Genomic DNA, 27346 nt, shown 5'->3' with positions numbered 1-27346 from the left:
TGTGTGTGTGTGTATGTGTGTGTTAGCATGAAGATAGCCAGTTTTCAATTTGGCAATTTGCCGTTTATTAATTGGCAATATCGTGCAGCCTGTAAGCCATTCAGAGGAGCCTCGAGGCTTATGGTGCTGGCTAATGCCAGGCCTCGCTTATTGCATGTAAAGAGGCTCCAGAGACAGCCTGAATAATAGGGAAAGCTATTGTGCTAGGTTAGCTTTCAAAGGTTTATTGACGCTTAAACTTTCTTCAGAGTATCTGGTAACAGTTTGAGAAACTGATAAGAACTGATAAGAGGCCAAGCGGAGAGCTCAGAACTGACCCCAGCGTTGGGGCAATCCCTCGCCATTCGGATAATTTCGGCTATTCATATGCTTGATCAGATAGTTGGCGAAGCATTCGCCGCGCTTCTCCGGCTGGACACACTGCACCGCTCGCCAGCCATTCGAAATGAGAGCGCACCTCTCCGGCTGCACATGAAAGGGCTTTGAGATGGTCAGAAAGCTGCGTTTCTTGCGCGGCCGTTCAGGCACGTTCACCGGCTCCAGCATGTGGTGCAATTCAATGGGCGGCTCGTGCGGGGCATCCAGCAGCATGGCCACTTGGGGATTCTCCAGGCGCATTGCCTGCATCTGCACATCGTCCAGATGCCTCTCCCAGACATTCTCGCCGTCGCCATCCCCGTCGCCGTGTCGCACATTGATTACGTCGACGGCTTGCACCTCGGGTAGCGGCAAGTGTATCAGTTCGTCAGCTACTCTGTTTTCCATATGGCTGCTCTTCAGCTCCCCTCGCGTTGATTCGGAAATAAGCTAAGAAAGGCTCCTTTAATACGGCAGCGAAGATCTGCTATCTGCAAGAGTGTATTAGTTCTAGAATCTCTTTTGTTTCTTTTTTTTTTTTTGGTTTTTATTTTGTGTTGTGATGTTTGACAATTAAGAGAACTGAAATTGATAACAAAAATGAGAGAATTGTCCAAAGTATTCTCCAGGCCTGCCTCACTCCTGCTCGAAAGATGTGGTGTGAGAGATGTGCAGATGTAACCCAAATGTGATCAAGACTAAATGGTTTTCCATAACCATTTCATGTGCGATAAGATACAACTGTGATCCCGTGCACACACTCACACAGCCACACATATCGACTCAGGAAATCAGGCGAAGCACACATACACATACGTATGCACATACTAAATATCGACAACTTAAATGCTATAGAGCCGTCTGGCTGGCCAGCGGCAAATGCTACTGTTGCTCCCCAACGTCCGGCTACAAATGGATAAATGCTGTCTGACATTTACCCACTTCTCCCCCTCATGCGCTCACACCTACACACAAAAAGCCGGCACCCGCCCATTGATTGCACGCATTTAGCCCTCTTTAACCCGATGGCGTCTGTGTCTGTGGATGTGTGTGTGTGTGTGCGTGTGCCTGTGTGGGGTGCTGCCGCTATTGTTACTGCCGCCACCGTCACCATCATCATTACAAGCAATTTAATTCGTCGAAATGTTGCCATGAAGCGCACGCCGCAGCTGCTGCCCCATGTTGTAAGTAGGTTTGTTGTTGTTGTTGTCATTGTTGTTGTTGTCGCTGTAATGTAATGGCTGCACAATTAATAATATTGCTTATTAAAAGCACTTATATAATAACTGTAACTCCCAATCACCACATTCGAATCAACAATTTCAGTTTCGCAGCTTAATCAATTTGCTCTGAGAGCCGTGCGCCAATTGATGTGCTTAAATACTATTTTGGGTGGCTTAATGCGAAGCTTTTTATGGGAAGTCAGGCAAGCGCGTGGCGACTAACGCGAAAACAAAAACACAAGCGAACAAACACAAACGCACACATACACCCACACACATACACACACTCATACGCATGCAAAGTTGGGCGCATCCAACAAGTTAGCTGGCAACATGCTGCTAGCAACATTCCAGCAGCATTTGAGTAAAGCGCCGTCGCAGTTGCTCACGAGCAGCCAATTTGTTACTCACTTTCATTGCCGTACTCATTCGCTCTCGCTCTCACGCTCATTCGCTGATTCGCTCTAAGTGAGGCGTGTGTGTGTGTTTGTGTGTGTGAGTGTGCTTCTGCTTGCAATTTATTAAGGTCTATCCTGTGGCACTGTGTGTAATCACATTGTTGCCATTTTCACTTCATTATTTGCTTTTATATGTGGCAATTTTGTTTTATTGCTGGCGGCCTGGCAGCATCCTTCGGCTTGCGCTCGCGTAAGCTTTGGCGCAGTCTCTGCCGTTCCCTCCCTGCCCCTCACTGTTCCCTTTCTGTCGGCGTCTCGCTCCCTTTAAGCACTTACCATTTAGATGGTTAAGCAACAAGGCCATCCCACCCCATGCCACCCATCGGAGTCAAATCCAGCGGCAGTTGGTGCTCAATGTCGCTTATTCGCTTCTGGCGACCTTGTTTGTGTTGTGTGCGTGTGTGTTTGTGTCTGTGTCTGTGTGTGTGTGTGGGTGCGTGGGTGTAGCGTTGAGCATGTGCGTGCGGACAGCAGACAGTAATTATTATCCCATGTCCAGCGATAATTGGATTCAATGAAATGTCTCCATGGAAGGTTTGTCTGTGCCAAGTAGCATAAAAGGCTTCGCATGTCAATGTGTCAGCTCCACAGAGCGAGTTCTGGCTCTGACCACGTTTGTGTCTGTGTGAGCGTGTGTGTGTGGGTTCGCAACGATTTGTATGTTTATTAAATGCTTCAGTGTCAATCGAATATTGTCAACTAATTTCATACAGTTGAATAAAAGCTGACCTTTTCCCACTATTGTGGGATTGCCAAGGAAGAAGCATTTGAGTCCACGACTTTAGCAACTTTCGTCTTGTCATTCTCATCGAATAAATAGTTGAAGAGTTGAGAAACAACTGAACTGGATGAACTAAATAGCAAATTAAATACAAATTAATCAATAACTCAAACGGGTGCCGTAATAAGAGCACTGTATTTAATATGAATAAGGTAATTATCCAAGGCTACAAGCATTTATTAAATATTTATTGATTTCTTAATTTGCAATTGAGCAATAATTTGTTACGAATATTAAAGCAAAGTCTAATAAATTAATTTTCTAATACTAGATAATAAAAAAATTATACTAGGTGTATTTTTGTATACTGTTTTTTTTTTTTTTCTGTTTTGTATAATAAAATAAATAATAAAAAGTTAAAAATTTAAACACATATTAGGCGTATTAGTCTAATATTGTCTTGTACATTATTCTAATAATTGTGTGTTTTTATTTTCATTATTATTTATTGTATTAATGTAAGCATTCTAAGTTTTTTTCGTTTTGTGTGTTTTCATAACCAAACAAATTAAATTGAAGTTTAATATGCTATTATATTCCAAAATGCCGAGATATACATGTTAACCATTAGTTAAATATCACTGGTTAGCGGTAACTAATTTATTTAATATGACTAACCAAAAAGAAAACGAAATTCAGTCAGAGAGTGCGTGGGTTCTTACACACAACCCACACACTTTCTGCCTTTTATATGATACCTAGTTTTATTATTGTCAATATTCAACGAATTCTATACCGCTTTTGCTTAAAATTCTGATATTCTTCGGCAACTTCTAAGAGCAATAATCTTCGCTAACGACGTATCGTCTTTAGTCTTCTTTGGTTTTTAGCTATAATCAGCCAGCGAATTTTCTGAGTGTTTTCTCGAAAACCATTAAACAGCAGGTACGACGCGATTCACTATTGTTAGTATTCACGAATTGTTAAGAGAATTGAACAGAATCGATTAAATAAATGAGATCAAAAACAGTCCATAATATAATATTAATAATATTTCGATTAGTTTTGGATATAACTAGGCTATAGATCACCTTTTAAAGACAGGCAAAGATAGACATTATAAATAGTAGAAAAAAATAAGAATAACAACATAATAAAACTCGAGATATACTCTATATAGAATTATATGGTAATTGGGTTGAGTTATTAAATAGATCTCAATGCTGGCTAATTTCGAAACAGGTGTCATTATGAAAGCCATTTGGTGTGATCATAAAATTGTCATAATGAATTAAAGCACATTAGCATAGCCCAAATATTGTACCAATGAATCTTTCAGAGTGCGTGGCACTAAACATTTGCCCCAATGGTATTCACCAGCTGCCAGCTAATTAAATTGAAATATTATTGCATTTAATTATCGGGCCGCCATTCGGCGTGGCGCACAGAACTGCAGCCAATTGGCTGAGCCTTCCATTCGGCTCGTTGCGGCTCGAAATGACTCGCCTGCCCCGTCGCATCGACTCGACTCGACTGTTTTGGTGCATTCTCTGGCCTAGCATAAAATGTCAACTGCATTAGCATCATCATAATGGCAACACTCTAAAGACTGCCCGGGAGCAGTCTGCCTGTCCGACCGGGCCTTTGATCTGCGCTGGCTGCGATGGCGGCGACGTTTCGCTTGTTGAATCCAATATAGACAAACATATTTTTTATGGCGGGAGAGAAACTGAGATGCGAGCTGCGAGCTGCTAGATGGGAGCACTGACTGTGTGCGTTTTGCTTTTATATTTTCGTTTTTAATTACTTTTGCGCTATTTTTGAGCTGTCTGCGGTACAGGCCCATAGCTATACCCAAACTCGTACCCGTACCCGCACCCATACCCGCACCCGTACCCGCACCCCCTACCCGGACTCGAGTAATGCAGAGGCAGCCTCTTTACTAGGTGTTAATTTATTTTTAATTTTTATTATTTATCTGAGCTATGCGATCTCTTACAGGCTGCGACGACAACAGCAACAGCAACAGCAACGACAACGACAACATCGACGTCGACGTCGACGACGACGACGACGACGACATTGCTGCCAGGCCCGTCCCCTTCAAAGAGTGAGGCAGACATTTAAGTGGATCTCGCAGTGCGCCATTCAATTCCATCATCAAAATGTTGACGTTTCTATTGCATGCCAGTGGCAGTTGGTCTCCAGCTCGGGTCTCCGGCTCTCTGGGCTCTGCACTCTCGCATGCAATTAATATCATTTTTATGTTCTAATGACATTCGTTGCGCTGCATTTCGTATGCATTTAGTGGCCCCCAACATCATCGCTCAAAACGGCGTGGCAGGCACGAATCTTTCAAGTTGTAAAAACGCCATTAAATTGGCAGCGAAGTGGATGCCAAGCTGCCATTGCCCCTGCCCCTGCCCATGCCCGTGGTTGATCTGGGATGATCACTCAACAGGCAAACAGCTTGGCGGGCTGCCATCGACGCAGATGCCTCGGCCTCGTAGTCATAAACTCACCAATGCGTAGGGCGCCCACCATTAATGGGTGCGGAGCGGAATGGGCGGGGGCCCTTGCACTGTATGGCAACATGCCTCTTGTTTATTGGCATTAATTAATTTGTATGTTTTTATTTCGATTTGAGTAAAATTTTCGACGTTCGCTCTTTTGTTGTAAATATCATAAATACTTCGCTCTCGGCCTCATAAACTTGCTTCAAAATCATAAAACCCCGAAAAAATGTAGAAAGTTGCGCCACTGACACAGACAGCCACTGCATTGGTTGGTGGGTGTTGTACTTGGCTACTGGGACTGCGACTGCATCAGTGGATACAGTTATTGTATCATGACTGGAATCTTAATGGTCAATAAAAGCTAATTAAATGTTAATCCAAAGGCATCTTTGGGCCTCGACGCAAGTCGATCAAATATGGAAAATTGTTGAATAAATCAACTAAATCTCACAATCTACAGCTACGCACACACACACACACACATCTATGTATATACATTTATTGCTCACCAATTATGTGTGGTTGAAATGCGGCGTGTGTGCTGCTGGCACATGCATCACAATTTTCACTTTAGGGTTTGCCTTTCGTTGACAGCCGTCGAAAGGGCGAATCGAAATTGTGGGATGATGCTGCCGGCAGGTTTCCCTGGGAGGCAGTCTGGCAATGGCAACCGCCTGCATCTCTTTAACAGCAACGACAACGACAACGACAACGACTTGGCTCTCTTGACTTCTTGGCAGCAAGGCATTGGAGTCGAGTGGGGCCCACTCGCCAGTCGCCAGTCCCGTTCGTCCAACCCAAGAAATCGTCTCGCCTTGTTCGCCTTGCAAACGCATTTTCAAAATTGATGCGGTGTCTGCGTTTAGGTGGAAAATTGAATTTTCATTTTCAGCTTTCAGTTTTGAGTTTTCAGTTTTCAGTCTTCAGTTTTTATTATACTCATTCACGAAAGTGAATCAGTATATTGGTTTTGTGCAATGTCCGTCTTGCTGTCCGTCCGTCTGTCCGTCTGTCCGTCCGTCCGTCTGTCCGTCTGTCCGTCTGTCCGTATGAACGCAATCTATTTCGGCGCTATTGAAGCTAGAGACTTGAAATTTGGAACACATACTCGTGTATATCTCCGATTTATAAAGTGTTAAAATTTTCCCGATCCGCCCACTAGGGGCGTGGCAAATCGGAAAATGCATTTTCCGATATACCAGAATTCATGTCTGTTGAAGAGCTAGAAAGCTGAAACTTGGTATGTAGGTCCGCGTTGACCACCCAAGATCACGAGCTATGGCGGATATATCTACGCCCATTGGGGGCGTGGCAAATCGGATAAAGCTGTATCTCCTAAAGTTGTAAACCTAGAATGCTGAAATTTTGCACGTCAGCTAATGGTATGATTCTATAAAGTCTGAAGATAAATTATAAGTCTACACCCGTTGGGGGCGTGGCAAATCGGACCTGAAGATATAGTGATTTTTTAAATTCTCCTATATTTTGGACACTGTTGATGGCAGAGACCTCAAATTTTGTATATATACTCGGACTGATCACCCAAGACCAAAAAGTTTTGTCAGATATATGTCCGCCCACAGGGGGCGTGACAAACCGCAAAAGTTTATATCTCCTAAAGTATAATAGCTAGAAGCTTCAAATTTGGATAGTTGAGTTACTGGTAGCCTCCTCTATCGATTCCCCAAAAATAATTTTTACGCCTCTTTAGGGGCGTGGCATATCGAAAAATACCCTGTAATTTTCACATTTTTTTAGGGTAAGCATTCAAACTTTGCAGTTAGGGTAACGTTATCTCTTTCTAAAAACTGACCAAAAATGAGGTGTCTACGCCCAGTTGGGGCGTGGCAAATCGGAAAAACCTGTATATTCTACTTTATTAGAACGAAACTTAACTACTAAATTGTTGATGGGATGTGAATGAGTATTCCGCAGTCGGTAACGCCCGACTGCAACGTTCTTACTTGTTTCATTTTATTTTTCCCCATCGCCATCGTCTGTCGCAATGCGTCCCGTTCAGGGTGTGTTAACTTAAATTTGATGAGCCCGCGGTATTTAAATAAATTGTTGCATGCGCTCTGTTTGACATTTTGTTATTTTTGTTGTTGATTGGTGGAGTTGCCGCCAGAGAACATGTGAGCTCTCATTCCCCATTCCCCATTCCGCATTCCTCATCCTGATTCCCATTTTCATTTCCATCTGCCACCCATCTTCCCTGTCACCCACTCATTTATGCTGTGCATTTTGGCGCCCTTTTTGTGCACCTGCAGCGGGTGGCTCGTCCACGCCTACGGATTTCGGTTTTCAGTTTTCAGAGTTCGGTGTGGTATAATTTTAGATAAATGGCCGCACTCCCAATCCATAAATCTCTTTAGGGTGAGAATGTGTGTACGACTAAAGTTTTCAAATGCATTAATAATGCCATTTGGTTTCGAATGTGCTATGCGTAATTGCCGTAGCAAAAGGTTAAGAAATTAATAAAAACTATTTTTGTTGATCCATAAATAATACGAAGAAAACCAAAAGACCATTCAAATAATATGCTCTTGAGTAAAAATGTAAATATAACCATGACACGATAACCCGAGCCCGCTCAGCTCTGCTTTGCCTTAACATATTTTCTTGTATTTATTCATTATAAATTCATATGAGGAACTCAAGAAAGAGCTGAACGAAAGAAGAATAAGAATTTAATGTAATATTGTTTACTATTATTAACACATTCATATTAAGAACTCAAGAAAGAAACAGAGCGAACATATAGAACATAGGGAATAGGAATATGATTAACCTAATATTAATTGCTATTATATTGTTTATTATACAATCATATTATTTACTCAGGAAAGAGCGTGGGTGTTCAGAAGTCAGTGAATAAGAATGTAGTTAACATATCAATTATATTATTGATATTATTATATACCACTTAGATTTCAAATATAGTTTCATGTAAATATTCATGATTATTAATTGGCAATCATATAGCTTTTGTCTTATAATATATAAATAATTTAGGTATTATAATTGTTGAAAAAGAAGGCCACGAACCAAGAAGTCTATTTAAAAATTATATTTTGCCTAAAAAATAATTAAAATCATAATAGTGCTATAGATTGTATAAAATTTAATATTCATGAGTCATTATGATGCATTCTGCAATATTTATCTATTATCAGAAAGCATATATATAAGTGAGACAAATACATATCTAGTTGGTGATATAAATATGCATTTATTGGTCATATTCAAGTACTAGATTAAAGTTATAGTCGATATAGTCGAAAATAATAAAAAAATACAATTTCATCATGTTTCAATAAATTAGAGTTTGTTAATTATTTACTCTATTAACGATTTTTATATTTATAGCTTAAATTAGTCAACCAAATATAGCGCCAGTTTAGCACATCAAATACTCTATCATAGCCACACATCTCTTGTAACTCACTAATAAACAAACCTTGTAATTAAATTTGATCTCAGATATCAACTATCCAATTTATCTATAAGATCTGCTTGAGTTTCATAGCTAATTATAGGTAATTTTCAGTAGCTAAATGCTCGATGTTTATTGTTTCAAATCAAGTCTATGTTTGAAATGAATCATAAATGAATGAGGGAAAAACTAAGAAGACACTTTAGTGCTTACAGGAAATTTCTTGAATATGCCGTAGTCTCTCAGTCGAAACAAATGCGGGCCGGGCCGGTGGGTCTGGGCAATCAAGCGCAGACATTGCTAATTGCATGGCACTTTCATTAAGTTATCTATGCCCATATCTGGGCAGTAAATAGAATCATCAGAGTTCGATAAACGTTATCAGCCAATCACTTTTATAGCTGCTGATTAATGAAGTTGAACGTGAAGCGCCGAATGCCCAGTGCCCAATGCCCAATGCCGCATGTCGTTTATGTCGAATGCCGTTTCCCGATTGCCGTGGATTGCCGCCGGCAGCAGCTCAGCTCATTTAATTGCTCCGCTGGCGACTTGGTTGTAAATAAGGCAAAGAGCAGAGCACAAACTGAAGCACAAAGAGCACGCAGAGCAGACGTCTCGCAGCCCATCACCAATATCAACAGGCAACAGTTGCCGCTGGCTGCTGCTGCTGCTGCTGCTGCTGTTGTTGTTGTTGTTGGTGGTGGTAACATTGGTGGTGCATTGTGGCTCATTGTGTCCGCGTGTCTGGCGCACTGCGTTGCCTGTCAGCTCTTAAACGGCTGACTGCAACATTCTTTGCTGACAACGCAGTAATTAAAATTCAATTGCAATTAAAAGTGCGCACGCAAAACGGGCAACGACAAACGAAATGAAGTGCAATGCCGCGAGGTGGCGAGGGGGGGGGGGGGGCGCGCGCAGTGCGGGAAGGACGAAGCAGACGCGACAGAGTGCGCATTGCTGAAAAATTTGTCGCATATCCAACATTTTACCTTATGCTCGATATGTGTGCAATATGTAGAGTCGGCGGCTCTCGGGCCCTGGCAACGGCGCCCTCGCCACTTGTTTGCCCGCGTTTCGCGTAGGCGTTTGAGGTGCCGCTGATTAGCTTGCAGTTCCCAAGTTGTATGTAGACTGTCACATCAGATGTGTATGGTATGCGTTATATGAGCTGCTCGGCGGATCTCTAAATATTTGCTGAGGCAAAAGTGCTTAGCCAACAGCAGCGAGCCGCCAGTGCCTGGGAAATGTTCCCTAATCGAAGAGCTTTGTGGACACAATTCGAAGTATTTAATCACGATGGATATTACTGCGAATGATATCATTGAAAAGCAGAAATCCAAAAGCAACCAATACGTAATTAACTTCAGCCAAAGATATGCAAGTGTCGATCCGACCCTTTCGTGGCCTTCGCTTCTACAATACCTGCTGCAGTTCGCGTGAATTTTCCACATTGGCCATTTCCATTGGCAGTCAGCAGAAAACTGAAATTATTAATAAGTGCAAAATTAATAGGAATTATAAACAATTACTGTCCAATGGCTCGTTTTGGCTGTTGCCTTTGACTCGACACTTTCGCGTGCATTTAAAGGTGTTTCGTTGTTTTTTTTTTTTTTTTTTTTTTTTTTTTTTTTTTTGATGAAGCTAATGACCGAACGCTTAGACAGGTGCCAAAAGAGCTCCAATCCAGTGAATATATGGATCGCCGAGTGGCAACTGTTGTTCAAAGCCGAAACTTGTATTCATTTGGCAATTTATCTGTCATTATCATATGCAAATATAATTCGTATTCATATTTTTAAATATCCATACATGTATGTGTGTATGTGTGTGTGTGTCTGCCAATCCAGTTCATGGCAAACTCGTTGCTAGTGTCAGCGGCTTGAAACATACCAATCAGTTCGTCTCTTTTTGTGATTGTTATTTGGTGTTCATTAAATAACGGGAGGCACTGTACGTAATATGATTTGCATACACGCATACCGTAGCATACATTATGTATGTGTGTGTATGTCTGTATACTTAGCTATTTCAGCGGACTGAGGCTTATCCACCCCCATTATGTTCAGCTGAACATAATTAATTGCAAGCTGTTGTTGAAATACAATACAATACCCTATGCCCGAGCACTGGCCAAAACGGGCATATCAATTCTTATCTATTGCTGACTATTTTGGCAAATGAATGCAGGTTTCCATTGCCTTCATATCTCTGGAAAAATATATGCAGAATGGACAATTTCTAGAGAGTGCTGAGAATCCTTCTTGGGTTACCTTATATATTTACACAGAATATGCTAATTGGTATTCTGGGTAATCGGTGTATGTAATGTATGTACATCATATTAATTTAGTCTCATCTTTAAAGTGGATCACGTCAATGTGTGCTGGCTGTGCATTTAATTAGTTTTGAAAACTGATATTAATAATATTGATTATATGAGTTAATGGCGAGTTGTTTTGTGCTCTAGTGATTGAGTAACAAACTCAATTAGTTAGTCAATAAACAAATAAGATAATTTCAGTAATTTCGGTCAGTGTCATTAATCGTACGCAGATTGGACAAGTCCCGCATAATTGTCACGGAATATCTCGAAAATAATTCACCAATAATTCCATCATTTATGTAGTTCAGCTGTGGAGCGGCGTTCGTTGGCTGCGTTGTTGCCATTTCAATTATGTTGACATTAATTTTCATATTTAATTTAACGCGAAAATAAAATGGCAGCACGACTGACCGCCGCAAAAGCAGCTGAGAGGACACGCGTGCATACGCACACAAACAAGCATAAATACATGCATACATGCATGCATACATACATACATGCAGGGATCGTAGGAGCTCACGTGCAAAGCTGGCGGCGCAGCATGCGAGCATACATACACATGTATAAGGCCATACATGCAGGAGCGACTACAACATTTGCGAAATCCATTTTGCAGTAAAAACCGCATGCATTATTTAAATTTTAAGTGAAATCAATTACAAGCTCGTTGGCAGCGGTGGGGGGCGGGGCCCAAGGCTTTTGATGTTAAATGCCAACCGCCGACGAATGGCAACAAAGGGGCACATAGAGCATACGGCACGGAAAATGGTAAATGACAACGCCAGCAGCAGCAGCAGCAGCAGCAGCAGCGGCAGCAGACGGCGAGGGCGACGGAAGTGCGCATAAATGCAGTTGCAGTCGAATAAATAAATAAAAATATATTTTGCCATTAAATTTCAATTAATAACAACGCAAACACACACACGTCCAGGGCATCAGCGCAGTTGTTGTTGCTGCTGCAGTTGCTGTTGTTGTTGGTGTTGGTGTTGCTGCATTCACAGCTGCAACTGCTGCTGCAATATTAATACATTTTGGCAGTCGTGCGTGCGCTGATTGCCGCAAGCCCATGAAATTAAGTCACAAATTAATTAATTAATGCAATCAATACGTGCGACATTTGCATTTGCAATTACAATTATGGTTTCGCATTGCTTGGCTGCCAGTTAAAAGCAACAATTTCTTGTGCTCTAAATATAGTCACACACACACACACACATACACGCATACATATGTACATATGAGTTTATGCATCTATGCAGCCCGCTGAGGTTGCTTGCCAGTTTAGATTTGGACACACACACACACGCACGCCCAGAGTGTATATACCACCTAAACAGGAGCCCTGGTACACCATGGCGAACATAATTTTTTAATGGACTTTTAATGTTAGTCGCCTGCATTTCACTCTATGTGCGCGTGTGTGTGTGAGTCTGTGTCTCGCGTGCGCTTTTGGGGTCAACTTGGTAGCCTGGGCACAATTAGCGGCAGCTTGTACTTAACATATGTCAGCCGCATAGGTGGGTTTTCCGCAGACAAAACACTCAGAATCAGTTGGCTATCGGGCTGAAAAGTTGACCAATTGAAGTTAGAGGATTAGTGTCATTGACTCGACGATAAACGTCAAATAAAACGTTAATTATTTAACTAACTGGATATGACTAATTAACTAATTGGATGTCAGATACGTAACAGATTGGTATTGAATTTTGGCTAAGACTGCTATTAGCTTTTAAGATCATGTTTTTATGTATTTAGATTAAATTTTTATATGTATATATATTTTTTTGTTTATTATTTTTATTTATTTATTATTATTATTATTTATTTATTATTTTTGTGAGTTCGAGAAAATTAAATGTTCTATGTAATTCTAAGAGCACTGTAGGCATACTGCAGAAGCTCGTGAGCCTGTTGCACTGCTTGCCTGGCTAACTGCTTGCTAAGACACAGCTCGCATGTTCACGATACGATTATTCAGCTTTATTCTACTGCTTGCCACATTTACTGACAGTACTACTACACGATAGATGGCGCCAGCTATGCTGAAAAATATGAATTCGTATAGAATAAAATTAGTAAAATATACAGTTACCCAAATAATTTCAAAAAAATTAAAATTCCATATCTCTCACATTTCATAGTATGTTTATTGTATTTCGCGGATGTAATTTTATTTGATTATGTATACATAATACTTATTTATATGCTTCGCTTTCTACACACCATTCCTTGACATTGGTTGGTTAGGTTTTATTTGTCACTGCTACCTGTAGTGGTTGATAACTTGTATCCATCATACTCATTTACATTATCGTAGCATATAGATAGATATACATAGATATACATCAATAAAACTATGTCGCCAAAATGGGCATTTACAATATATATTGATCAAGGATCATATGTTTCATACATTTACATACATCAATATAATATATGAAGAGCTTAAATTTAGCAATAACTCCGATACAACATCATATAGAAATTTATCATTGCCACACACACATATCGAGGTGTTGTGAAATATTATAATGTAATCAATTCAAACGAATTTCATTTTCTGTCTGAAACCAAAGCAATGCAATTTTTCAACAACTTGGTAGACGATTTTGTTGAGTGTATTGAGTTAGTAATTTAACTTAAAATTAGAGAATTTGACTAGCTGAATTTGCTTTACACATTAAAAGGTTGCGCTTTCTGATTCCTAGAGGGTTTTATCCATATTTAACGGTTTACATATTGCGAAGACTACAAACTAATTAACATTAAAGATATTTTGGTGCCATAAACATAATTTGAAGCTTTTTGTTTTCAGAAATCGTAAAAGTACATTTGTGATATTTATGTGTTGAGTATTTTGGATGTTAGATTTCGTTTCGTAAAGTACAAGTAAAGTAAAGTAGAGTAAAGTAAAGTAAAGTAAAGTAAAGTAAAGTAAAGTAAAGTAAGCATAAGTTAAGACCAAATATAAATATAATACAGTAAATTATAGCTAAACAAAAAACGTATTGAAGTTTTTGCAATATAGTTGTGGAATTATCATATCTAGTTAAGTATTTACAAAATATATATTGTAGTAAAATATATATGGTTACTCGTATTTTATGTATTCCTTTACTTCCTTTGATTTCAGTAGTACATCTTAAGCTCGTGTGGTCTAGGTCGTAAAATATGTCTGCTCGTTGGGATTACCGAAATGCTTGCGGGGTTTTTGGGTGTTTTTTGATACAACAAGTTGCACGCGGCATTGGGCTCATTAGACCTTGCTCTCGGGTCCATCTGCTACGTGCTTAAAGGCTAGACGTATGCGGGACAAGTAGTGCGAACAGATGTGTCCATAGTTCTTGTTATACCACTCCGGAGTTTTGCCCCTGAAAGACGGCAATGATTCAGAGTTAAGTTGATTCTAAATATATTTACAATGAGAGAGAGGGAGCTTGCACTTACTTGACATCCACGCGCGCCAAATGCATGACTCGGGAACGTCCGCTGCCGCAGGGTTCGATAAGGTAGCGCGAGGCCAGGACGACTCCACGCACAGCACAGAACAGCGGCTTGGCCTTGGCATGGTCGATCGAGGTCTCCACAATAACACAGGCGCCGCGCGGCAAATCCGTTTGCCAGGAACTGAGGGAAGTAAAGTAAAGGCGATTTAAGCAAGTCATCTACAAAGTCGAGCTTTAGTCCTCGCCGAAACTTACCGCAGCACACAGAAGTCAGTGGTCAACTGGCCATCCAGAGCGTATTGATAGATTTCGGTGCGATCGTCCAGTTTCTTGACCGTTTGGCATTGCAAGAGATTCGGATCCCAGGAGGCGCGCTGTTTGATTATGTACTCCAGCACCTCACGCGGCGGTCCCTCAATCTCTGTCGAGCAGCGCCACAGACGCAGCGGATGCCCGTCGCCCACCTTCTTGTACGCAATGTCCACGTTGCTGTCGTTGAGCGAATTTATTGTGATCCAGCTACGAGTTCTGGTTGGGTTGGGGGACAGTGAGATTAATTGGCTCAGGGTGAAAGCGATTCACACTTACTTTTCACGCCCCTCTTTGATGGTGGCGCTGGTGCACTCGTACAGATAGCCGCGCCAGTTGTGGAACTGCATGCCCTCGCCCAGGGCCTCCAGCGGCACCGGCTTCGACTCCTCCATGTAGCCAAAGTTGCATTTGGCCAGCTTCTCCTTGGCGGCAGTATAGATTGGCTTGTAGTGCTCAATCATAAAGGACAGGCACTCGTGGGAGGCCTTCGCCTCGGCCAGCTCCTTCATGTCCGGCATTCCGGAGCCCTTGCCCTTGCGCCGCGGCGACGCCGACACCGATGCGGAGCCCGTGGAAATGGACGAGTGGAAAATGGACTGAGCCAGGCACACTCCAAGGTTGTTGCTGGTCATCTGATTCTGCGCCGAGTTGGCAGCCACGATGGTGAGGAACTCGAGCAGCACGTAAAGTATTTCACGGTTCTCGTCCGGCAGCAGCAGCACGGCGCATTGCACCGCATCCAGACGCACTTCAGCGGGCAAATCTGTTGAGAATTGAGTTCAGTAAATGTTCACAAATAAAATGACGTTGATTTTCACTTACGTTGAAAGATGGCCACAAAGGTCTCGGACATTTTGGTGGTCAGCAGCGACTCGGGCAGCTCGCGGAAATATTGCTTCAGCATGTCGGCCACATCGTAGGCCTGCTGCAGGTCGAACACATCCATGCACTCCGCCGTGGAATCGGTGAGCTCGATCTGCTCGCGCAGCTTCATGATTCGCGACTTGCCGCCGCTCTTGCGGAACAGTCCCACCTGGTCGAGGGCATTTAGCTGCAGCCAGCGGAAAGCGGCGCGCACAGCCATGGGCAAGGCCTGGCCGCTGCGCTGCAGTATTAACAGCAGTGGGACACCAAACACCTTCTTGTCCTTGTAGTCGGGCATTTTGATCTTCTTGATGAACTTGGGCAGCTCCCAGTTCCAGCCGGAGCGATGGGAGGGGCAATAGCGTTCCATGTAGCCCGTCAGAGTGACCAGCGCCAATTTGCGAATGATTTGCAGCTGGCCAGCTGACATGGCAGCAAAGGGAATGCCCGCATCCTCCTGCAGGGCATGAGGCTCGATCTTCTGTGAGAAGCATTTGCGGAAGATCATGTTGGGGCGCTCTTCCATTTGGAAGCTGTGCCAACGCACCACTGGCTGCCGCTTGGAGCTGCCAGTGTGCTCCTCCTCGTTCTTTGGCTCCTTGCGGGACGTGCTGCGCGAGCGGAATGAGGATGAGCGGAAGCCATCCCGCTTCTTGGCATCTTTGCCCAGGTTGAGTGAGCCGCCACGCGTCAGTTTCTTGATTTTCACCTCGGTGGTGTTTGAATTGGCATCCTTGATGAGCAGCTTCCGGCCCTGATGGCACTCCGAGTCAGAGTGCGCACCAATGTCATCCACCTTGCCGGATCGCTGCAAGAACCGGCGTGCCTTCGAGGGCTTCCGCAGGGAAAGCGACAGCTTGCCGCCAGTCGAGGACTCCTGGCTGTCGCTGTAGTAGGAGGAGGAGTCGTCCGACTTACCCTCCTTCAGCTGTGTCATGGGGCTGGAGAAGAAGTGCAGCGGACTTGTGCGCATCGAGCGCGGCGTGGTTGGAGTTCGCTTGGGGCTGGATCGATTCGGACTCAAGAAGTTGTCGCTGTGGCTGGGCACCTTCAGCTCGTTGCCGAAGAACGGCACCTTCGGGAATGTGTGCATGGGACTTAGCGCGGATGGCGAGGGGGGCGTGGAGTAGACGGCGTCTGGCTTGCGCAAACTGCTGCGCTGGCCCAACTGTGCCAGATCCAGCACCTGTGGCCCACTGATTACCACATTCTCGCGATTCTGGCGCTTGCGACGTCGCGACTTTATCGACTCCACTCGCCGCAGGAAGGCTTTGGCCCCGTCCTTGAAGCGCTCACTGCCCGTGCGGCGCAGCCGCGTGGTCCCATCTGAGCTGTCATGCAGCGAGCCATCGTTGGCGTCACCCTTGCTGCAGCCTGGAATCACGAGCGTGATGCCAGCGCCGCCCAGGTCGTAGCTGTCGTCCTCGAAGCGATCGGGACTCGACTCCTTGGACGAGCTCTCCGTTTTCTCCAGGTCCAGCAGCCCCGGCGGCGGCAGCTCCAGACCCATCTCACCTATGCGCGACCAGCGTCGAATGTGTGGTTGGAATGTCCAGTTCTCGCTCAGAGCAAAGTTCTCATCATCGGATTCTTCCTTTTGCTGCGAATGCATCCAGAGGTTAGGCTAATCCCGATTGGGATGCAGTTCGTGTGACTCACCTGTGGCGTTTGGGGCTTGTGCGTCTGGTCCAGTCGCATATTGGCGCAACGATTTAAGACACAGAGACGCCTGTAGAGCGACTGCAGCTGATCGTTCTCAAGATTTGTGTGATCTTTGGCTACATTGTTCAGCTCGATCGGGAACTGATGATCTGCAAATATGGAAAAGTTTTGGTTTGTATTTGCTTGGTGGCCAGAGCTATGATGCGGCTGCAGCGTCTGCACACAACGAAGGCGCATGAAATTCTAATTGAAAACCAGAAAGATCGAATCGCCAGTAGCGCCTACAGTCGCAACGGCTAGGCGCCTATTAAATGCTCCACACACACACACACACAGATGTCTGCCAGAGCCATTGCGTAGAAGACATTGCCACGGTGTCGCAGTGCAAAATTTTCACAGAGTTTTTCCACATATTTGCGTGGCCAATTTGCACGTAGGAAATCAAGTTCCCAGACGGCGGCGACGACGACGACGACGACGAGCCAGCGTCCGACCACATAAAACAGATACGCCAGACGTTTACACATGTCGCCTCGCACTGTTACAGATACAAATGCAGATACATTTACAGCTACAGGCAGGCAGGCCAGGCTAGCCAACTAGCTGCCTGGTTGACTGCTTGGCTGGCAGGCTGGCTGGCTGGCTGGCAGGCATTGATGCCGTGAGATACGAACTGTTGCAGTTCCGTAGGATGTACGCCTGGAAAAGCTGGCGCGACTTGGCTCACTTGCCGCTTTTGTTTGTATAAATATTGTTAGCATTACAATACAATAATCGTGCCTCTCGCTTGGAAAAGCCATTCTCGGTTTGTTGAACTTTTGACGAGCCCGTTTCCCTGAACGCCTCTACCTCTGCCTCTACCACCACCTCTACCTCTGACTCTGCCTCTGGCTGTACTTCTACCACTGCTTCCACCTCTACCTCTACCACTGCTTCCACCTCTACCTCTGCTTCTAGCTCTGCCTCTGCCTTTACCCCTACCTCCGCCTCTACCTCCACCTATATTTATTCCCTATCCCTGAAAGCTTTTCGTGGATTTGTTTACTCAGGCCGACGCTTTCGCTGCATTTGCGTCTGCATGTGCTTTAGGGTTATTTATAATTTAATTGAAATGTTTTACTAAATGCTGTGTTTAATTTCTAATCGTGTGCACTTTGATGCTAATGAAATAAACAGAATTGCGCGCCTGCCAGCACATGGGAGAGCCAATTTGGAGAGTGTGCCACTTAGTTCAATAATATGTGGTGGCATCACCCAGCGGGCGGTGCCACGCCACAGAGACACACACACACACACATACCACAGAGCTGAACAGCCGTGCAGGCTCATTATCAATAGCAACAGGCACCGTGCGCACCGTTGACGTCATAGAGAAATTCTTGTGAAACTAATTTGAGTTTTTCGACAGTTTACAGCAGTTTACAGGGCAACGCGCCCGCCCGGTACCCTTCCGTCCCAGTATTCAGTTTATTGGGCCAATCATATGATTAATTCTTCTCCACTGTGCCACTATGGAAAAGCGAATCTCGTTTGTTTGTATTAGACAGCAGCCGCAGCAGCAGCAGCAGCAGCAGCAGCAGCAGCAGCAGCAGCAGCAGCAGCAGCAGCAGCAGCAGCAGCAGCAGCAGCAGCAGCAGCAGCAGCTGAGGATGACGCAGCCTGCAGAAATATCCAGCTCTTTTCATTTGCTCGCTCATAAATTTGTATCTATGGCAAATTGGGGGATATTTTGAAATTAATAAGAATGGATATGGAACTTGTGCAGTCTCAGTCGTAAATTATAATAAACTGTTGCCCCTCTTCAGGAAGTCAGTTGTTGTGGGCTTAAAATCATTGCTCGTTCGAGCCTTAATCGAACATCAGTCGCTCTTAAGCACACCCATATGTGGAGTTGTGGACATGGACCTGCCCTGGCCCAGGTCGCACCCTCGAATTACGTCTGCCACTTTTCAGTGAATAATGTGCGTGTGGAATGAGAGCTCGAAGCGAGCACAAAACAAACAGGAATTACGTGAAGCGTCTTCGTGCGTTCAGTCCCATTTCTTTCGGGGTTCTCTGTTTTCGTCCACCTTAAGCAAATTAACAGTCGCTTACAACTGCTACACCTCCTTTCAGCAAATGACAGAGCCGTAAAGACTGGAACCGCGTCACAACACCTACGGCATTGCAATCTGTAGTAAGTCTGTCTGGTCGCAGCGCCCCCCAAGATACCCGAATCCCGAATCCTGGCGAGCTTTTGAAGATATTTGAGGCGATCTTCGCGCATGCGCCGCTGCCTTGTTTACACAAAACTCATTAAAATACGCATTTATCATTTGTGTGTGTGGCTGGGCCGTTGTGTTATGGGCTGGGTTGGGCCGCGCACCACTGTGGTGCAATTTAAATGCGCGCACAAATTATTTGGCCGGGCTGCGCTGCGGGCTCTGACTCTGGCTTTGGCCCTGGCGAATTTATGCAACCAAATGGGCATATTTCAAGGTCGGCGACAGCCACAGATACATGAAAATATGCATATACATATATATATGTGCATATGTATGTGTGCATGTGATCATATATAAGATTATCGTGTGTAGTGTAGTAAAGCAGATCGTGCTGGGCCATCGAAGCGCCTGGAGATATGCCCAAAAGAGTGTGTTCTCCATTTCAGATTCACTTTTTTTTTGTTGTTGTTTCTTATTTTTGCTGCTTTTTGCTTGGCTGGGCCATAATTCAACCGAAGTCGGCGAACTTTTCGGCCAGCTCTAAAGAAACGCGCTGTATTTTATTCTTGTGATTCGCGGCGCTTTATTTATTTGAATTTGCAGATTTGGCGGCGTCATCAATCTGCGCGGCCTTCAGGCGTTAAATGCAAAGCGACGGCGCGCAAGAAGCTCGGCGACAAATGCGTAGCAGGCCGTGGAGGACGGCGGCCGATTACGATTAAGAGACCCAAATAAATATGCAGCTTGGGCTTGGGTTCAATGAACCCGTACTAACATTTTGGCTAGTGGCTGCGCAAGGGCTCTGCCCTCTGCCTAAAAAATAAAAAAAAGCCCAAACCATTTTAATTTCGGTCTTGAAATCTCTTCTGACTCGCATTTTTTTTTTTTTTTTTGGTTGTCTTCGCATACAAAGGTGGTCTTTAAAAATTCTTGCGCAACGTGTCCTTTAGCCTTTTATTATATTTTATCTGCGCTTCGGTGCTTGATGAGTTTTTGCTGGCTGCGCCAGTTACCTGTGCCGTGTTTTATATTACTTTTTTGGTTTACTTTTTGTTGTATTCTTTTTTTTTTCTTTGTGTGTTAAATTCTTTCGTAGCACGATCGCTCAAAGTTGGGGCGTTTTTAGCTTTCGTTTTCGCTCGAGCGGCGATCGCTCCTAATTGTTGTCGCGCCGCGTCGTGCTGGCCATATCGGATTCACTTGGCGGCTGGCTATCGTATCATGGCACCGCATGCCAATGCCCTGGTGTTGGCATCTTCTCTAACATGCTGTGCGATTCACTGGCCAGCGGCGAACAATGAGCGCGGCGCGTGATCGAGCACTAAAGCTGCGTGTTCTGCTGTATGCCCGCTGTGGCGCAACAAAAAAGTTGCCACGTCATAAAAGAGCAGAGCTGCGCGAACTGGGTCTATTTGATGGCTATTTATTATTTTTAGTGGCAGGCGAAAGTGAAAGTCCGCTTCATGAAATTAATAAACGCCACTTGGGAAGCGTAAAATACTCAAAATAAAAACCAAAGAAACGCAGCTAAATGGCGCAGCAACTATTCGAGTCACTGCTGATGACGTCGTCGACAACGTCATTGTTGGCGTCAAGCGAAACCATCAATTACTCCGCTGCCAGGGCGCAGAGCACTGGGTACAGCCCACGTGGCCACGCCCACGGGGCAGGCATGTTAAACATGACAAGGCACCGTCTTGAGGAGCAGACGGAAGTGCGTGCCTTCGTACTTACCTTCGTACATCTGGGCATATTGCGGAAAACCTGCTGCCCGCAGCCATTTACATGCTTCCACGGCTTCAATTTCTGCAAAGAGTAAAAGAGAGACAGAGAGAGTGAGTGAGTGAGTGAGTGAGTGCGAGAAGGGTTACAACTATTATGCATACGCCGCGTGGCCTACAAATAATGCTAATTGTAATTAAATTGCTGTGCGAATTCTTGCGGCTGACAAACCTAAATGCGTTTCGCCCGAAACCAATTAAGGCGCGAAATGCGCTTTTACTGAAGTGAGCCACGCACTGCGAGTGGTGCGTGGTGTGTGTGTGACCACTTGATGGATTATGCTGTAAGCTGTCCAAATCATGTCGACGTCGACAATGATGCGGCTGCAAAACCTTGCCGCTGACTGACGGCGCTTTAAATTGTGTTTCGCTTCTCCCCCCTTGGCATTGCTTGATATGAAAGTAAAAGTTATGCAGAATTCTTCGGGTATTTGAGGTAGCCGAGAAATAACAGATACCTTGCCGTAGGCACAGTACATCCTCATAATATGCTTAAGTCAGAGCTAAATCAGTGTTTGCTCCGACCACAGCTCAGAAATAGGCAACGATTTCTTTTGTAAGCAGCCAATGAATACATGAATCGCATTTCAGCCCGTCTGCCGCTCTGAGGAGCTCAGCGTTGGCACGGCTCAGCTGCCGGTACTCGCAGCCAATTGAGTTAAGCCAAAAAAGGCAGCCATCTATGTATATCTGTGTCTATAAGCTGCCACAAGGGCTGCTATTTTAAATGCTAATCTGTTTGGTGTTTCACATTGCTCGCTGGCTCTCGAAACGAACCTACTTTGGGACACCACGAGCAGGCAGCTGAATGGTGAGAGCGGGGAGCGGGGATCGGGTCGCCGTAGAGCGGATTGCAAGGATATTATTGATTTTTAATCAACTTTGTGGAACAAGCGACAACATGAAACACTTTCCGGCAGCTTACGGCCAGGGCAACGGGATGCTCCATGGGGGAGAATTATTATTGAATTTTGCAAGCGATTAACTTGCACGCCCGCCGAAAGGGGTTGTCGAAAGGTGGCCAACTGCCAGTCAGCCAGGCCAACGAGCAACCGACAAGCCGAGCAGGATGGCAGGCTGCCTGTCACCTGCTTGCTTCCTGTGTCAAAGTGTCTCTGGGCTTATGATTTTGTTTAAAAATAGCCATGCATTCGAAATTCATTTAGGTTAGCCAGAGTTGCGCTTAAGCTCTGACAGTCGTATTGCTAGCCAAACCGACTTGCTCCAAAGGTAAACAGCCATTGTTTGTTTGTGTGTGTGTGTGTGTGTGGGCACGTCGAACGTCACAACTGCGCCCACAATTACATAGAGTGGTGCAGGACGTCGCCAGGCTCAGCCAAAAATAGTCCAGAGACAGTTTATTAATTATCCGTGCGTATACGAAAATAAAAACAGCACCTGACAGCAACAGCAACAACAACAACAACAACAACTCTTCAGCGGAGAGCAACAACAACAACAACAGCAAAAAAAAAAAAAACAACTTCAACGGCATGTCAGACCTCAACAACAATGCGAATGCCACTTGAGCATTATTAAAATTGCGCATACGCCGCGTTGTCGCGGCTGAGCTACGCACTCATCTAAAAGCCATTTAAAGTGTGCACATTATTGTTGTGGACTGGCGCTTGTCGGGGAGGCGTGTGGCGCACAGTTTATTGCGCCCGAGTCAATATTTGTTGCTGTTCCTGTTCGCCCACTGGCCGCACAATGTCGCCCGCCCACCAGCTGGCTGGGGCGGAGTCGACTACAGAATATACGGGTCCTTTGTTGTCCTTAACATTCGGCTCGTTCGACTCATTTTCGTCGTTCAGTCGGTCATGTTAAAACATTTTAAAGCCAGCCACGCGCAAATTCATGGAACTTGGGCTTACCCTGGATAATTGTTATCCTCTTTATCTGTGTGTGTGTGTGTGTGTGCGTGTGTGTGGGTTTGTGAGTCTAAGGATGACAGCTTGAGGCGGCATAGAAGGATGATGATTTAAGTGCCCGGCGATTACATACGTCGAAAAACAAAGCCGCTCATGATTGTCTAATTAAAAACGCAATTAACTTGAAATGACCCCTAAGATAAATCGATAACGATCAAATATAAAAGGCGTCTGTTTTCCTAGGCATCAGCTCGCACTTAAAATTGAATTTAAAGCCATTATCAATATAGAGGAAAGCCTTAAGGTTAGTTACTACTTAATGTTTTATAACGAGTCCCATTTGCCAAGCAAGCATTAACGTATTATTTACATATTTTCTGGCTATATTTGCAGATTAAAATTATGCATTTCTTCATGTCTTGAATTCATGTTAGTTAACAAAAGAATTTATAATTCATTTAAGCCTCTTAATCGCATTTCAAAGCAAGTTTGTAATGAATGTGAACGCAATGAGTGAATCCTTAACACAATTTCTGCGTCAAGGATATGCTGATGCATGGCTTGTTGCTGGCTGAAGGCTGAAGGCTAAAGACTGAAGGCCTCCTGTTGAGTGTGCGTTGGCTCTTTGTGTGTGTGTGTGTGTGCGTGTGTTGCTGACATGCTTTGTCTTTACGCGTGCTCCAGAAAGAGTGAAGTGAGCCAACAATACGGAATACCAGCACGCATACGCATGCACACATATTCATCGCATGCAAATGACACACACTTCCGATTATGGCCAGGAACTTACATAAAGTGTTCCCAGCTCGGGCAAAAACTTGCTCCGCTTTGGCATTTTTCAGTGGTTGAACCGAGCTGCGATTGAAATGGGCCTGGCTGGCTTTCTGCCACACACCGTTGGCTGTTGCACGAGGCAGGCGGCACGAGGCACGAGGCACGCAGCATGCGGCGTATGTGTAACAAGCTGCCTGGCTGCACAGCTCGCCCTTTACTCATTTAATGCCACTTCTGTGAAAAAGTTCAAAATAGAAAAAAAAAAGTTTGGCTAACCCTATTAAATTTACTTTCAGCTGAGCTAAAAGCTTTTGCGCTATGCTGGCCTGACCTTTCATATAAATGGCTATTTATTGCTAAATTAATTCGAACACTAATTGTAATTGAATTTAGATAAACGTCGCCAGCGGCAGCTCGCAGCATATTATTATTCCCGGTAATACGAACATTATTCAGCAAATATTTTCCGCTAAATGCTCGCCGAGTGGCGCGTTTAAACCTAATTGAATTGCCCCAGGAGCGGCAGGCAGCAGTCAGCAGTCAGCAATTTATGCGATTATGCTAAAATCAGTCAGTGAGTTTTCTGTACAAGTGCAAGCGAATCCATTAGATATTATGGCAAACAGACTTCCTCGAATCGCAAAATGTTCAATTATCGGTTGCATTCGCTTTGATGTAGGTGTTTGCTATTAATTAATTGCCTTGCATTGGCAAAACACGACACAAAGATGCGCACACCCACACATATGCACAGAGACATCTAATAAGTCTTTGTCTAAGATGTTAGCCAAACACTCAAATGCCATTTGCAACATAAATTGTATTCAAAAGTGACAGCAAATGACGCATGCAGCACAATGTTGTTGCTTTGCCTTGCGCTCCGATTAGCCACTAAAGCGAAAAGCTTTGCAATATTTAATTAATTGTGGAATTCATGACAAATAATAAAACAAAAGACCAGAAATAAAATCAGAGCAGAACTGAACGCTTCCTCGAAAAACACTCGAGTTCCATAAAGGCTTCGAGAGCATCCGAGAATAGCATTTAGCCTTCTAAATATACATATGTATATAGACAGTAGACTATGGAGCAGAGGACTATTGGCGAGCGTTTCCTCTTCATTGGCCACACAAAAGGCTCCTTCGGCTGGCTAGCTAAGAATCAAGCTATTTATAGCTGGGCGCACAGGGTTGAGCCACCGGCTCGTTCCGATGGCTACAGACCGTGCGCTCAGGGACCCAGGACCCAGGACAGGCTGCAACAAGTGGCAAGCTGTCAGTTCGATTTGCCGTTAACTTGACGGTGACGATGAGCCACGCGGCGCTTGTTGGGCGAAATGCTTGACTGGAAATTAGCTTGAAGCACGCATCAAAGCGGCTTATCCGTAGCTACTGCCAACAGTCTTTAGACACTGAATTCAACTAGAGTTGGCTAACTCAATCCAGCGCCCTGCCAGCTTCCACCTGCTTTGATAGCTTGCTACAGAAATAACAGATCATTGAGCTTTTAATTCGTTTTTAATGTCAGCGTATTATACGCCGCATACTTCCTGCTGAGCGGTCGAGCGGGCGGTCGTCCGCCCCTGTCGCCTCGGCCTCCCTCTGCCCAACATCGTCATCCCAGCTCGCCCGCATAAAATGAACATAATTCAGCCAACTTGCCGTTGTTTTGCTACCAAAAATGAGCACGCACACACACACATACACGAACAGAAAATACACCGGCCGAACAAAATAAAAAATAAATATTCGCATATAAAAATAATTACATTTGAAAAGAAACCAAAAATAAAATACAAAATAAAAATCAACAAAAACAAAACGCACAATCAGGCCAATTGGCTGAAGAGGAGTGGGAGGAGGAGTACAGCAGGGGCAGTCGGCGGAAAATTTATGCGTTTCATTGTTATAATACGTAATGGGCTAAGGAAAAGCCATGCAAGTTAGACATCAGTCACGCGAGAGAGGGAAAGAGAGGAAGAGAGAGAGAGAGAGGGACAGCAGATTGGGCAAAGCAACTGCGGCTACCGAAAAGGAGCTCATTTACATAATTCTGCACATGACAATCAAAACAACATGAATTGCCGCAGGTTAGCCATAATTTTTAAACGGATTTTTATTAGCCACGTTATGCAGGAAGACTTGAGCTGGAATTGAACTGAAATTAATTATATAAGCTATAATTAATTATTTTTAAATTCAATTAAAATGTAAGATAAAGCTACTTTATTCTGAAGTGAGATATTCGGATTATACTTGTATAATAATAATTATTAATTATTGATTACTTATATAATAATACATATTTATATATTCATGAGGTAAAAAGGCATATCAAAAGACTTCCTTCATATCATATTATAATTTACTTCCGATAGATTTGTGAATAATGAAGACATATGAACATACATATTGGATATAAATATATATGCATACTCTTTATAATAATTATACATATTTATATATTTCGTGAGGTAAAGAATTCCTACTACTACTCCCTCCCATACATGCTCATACATGTTTGATGCTCAGGGGACTTTTATCATTGTTGCAATTTTTTATGATATGATGAAATAATATGTGGTGGACCGTCGTCCAATCAATTCTGCTCGACATAAATCAAGCGATTCATGCAACGTTCGCAGCAAATTATATTCGATTCTCTTTTTTCCAGCTGTATGTTTATACTACGGCACGAAATACGTTTTTTTGGGGGCATGAACCATGGAGGCAGGTGCTCATTACTTATTTTATTTTATTTATTTTTCTGCCGCTCACACATACACATGCTGGTGTATATTAATATATAAAGATGTATATGTACTCGTATAGTATGTACATATTAATTGTATAATAATTTTTCTCATTTATTACTACATGCCCACAGTTTTCTTTATTTGAATGAATCGCCTCGCTTGACTGGCACGCAATTTCACTTGGGTGTAAAAAAGCGAAATCGTAGCGCAAATGATGATGGGGCTTTGAGTGGGGCTGTGTGTCCATAGCACAGCGATAGACCCTGCCAAACTGACGTACTGACTGACGGATGGACGGACTAACTGGCTAACTGGTGGACTGCCTGACTGCCTGACTGGCTGACAGATGTGGCCAGCTGTGGAGCAAATGCAAATGACAGACTGACCATCGACTATTGTGCATGGCCTGGCAGCTTGGCAACTTGTTGCAGCCCTATTCCGTTTTACGTTTTCCGCTTTCCATTTTCCATTTTCTCATTTCATTTCCATACAGACACAGGCATAGCTTAATAATGCAATGAATAATTCGATTAAATGTGCGCGTTGCGGCGTCGATTGATATATACAGGCTGCTGTTGGTGTTGCTGCTGTTGTTGCTGCTCTTGTTGTTGTTGCTGCTGCTGCTGCTGCTGCGGCTGGTCCA

The 27346-nt window shown here is 43.9% G+C and overlaps 2 protein-coding genes across 8 annotated transcripts in view; both read right to left on the bottom strand.

The window, feature by feature from the left end:
- Positions 1-204: 204 nt before the first annotated feature.
- On the bottom strand, positions 205-987 carry soti (scotti). Its single transcript, XM_018018231.2, has one exon. The coding sequence runs from the start codon at positions 763-765 to the stop codon at positions 307-309; it is 459 nt and encodes a 152-aa protein (XP_017873720.1). The 5' UTR covers positions 766-987; the 3' UTR covers positions 205-306.
- A 12175-nt stretch (positions 988-13162) lies between these two features.
- Positions 13163-27346, bottom strand: part of cv-c (RhoGTPase activating protein) — a 100586-nt gene continuing 86402 nt past the window's right edge. For all 7 annotated transcript variants that reach the window (XM_089462689.1, XM_089462692.1, XM_089462690.1 and 4 more), the window contains 7 exons: positions 21257-21328; positions 17316-17467; positions 15615-17256; positions 15069-15555; positions 14736-15008; positions 14482-14661; positions 13163-14405 (listed from right to left, as the gene is read on the bottom strand). In XM_089462689.1, the coding sequence (XP_089318815.1) occupies positions 14291-14405; positions 14482-14661; positions 14736-15008; positions 15069-15555; positions 15615-17256; positions 17316-17467; positions 21257-21328 (2921 nt within the window). In that variant the 3' untranslated portion in view covers positions 13163-14290. The remainder of the gene's footprint in view (positions 14406-14481; positions 14662-14735; positions 15009-15068; positions 15556-15614; positions 17257-17315; positions 17468-21256; positions 21329-27346) is intronic.

The sequence above is a fragment of the Drosophila arizonae genome, chromosome 2 (assembly GCF_054131065.1).
Source record: "Drosophila arizonae isolate 15081-1271.41 chromosome 2, UAZ_ARI_1.0, whole genome shotgun sequence".
NCBI lineage: Eukaryota > Metazoa > Arthropoda > Insecta > Diptera > Drosophilidae > Drosophila > Drosophila arizonae.
This window is presented reverse-complemented; position numbering and strand designations above follow the sequence as displayed.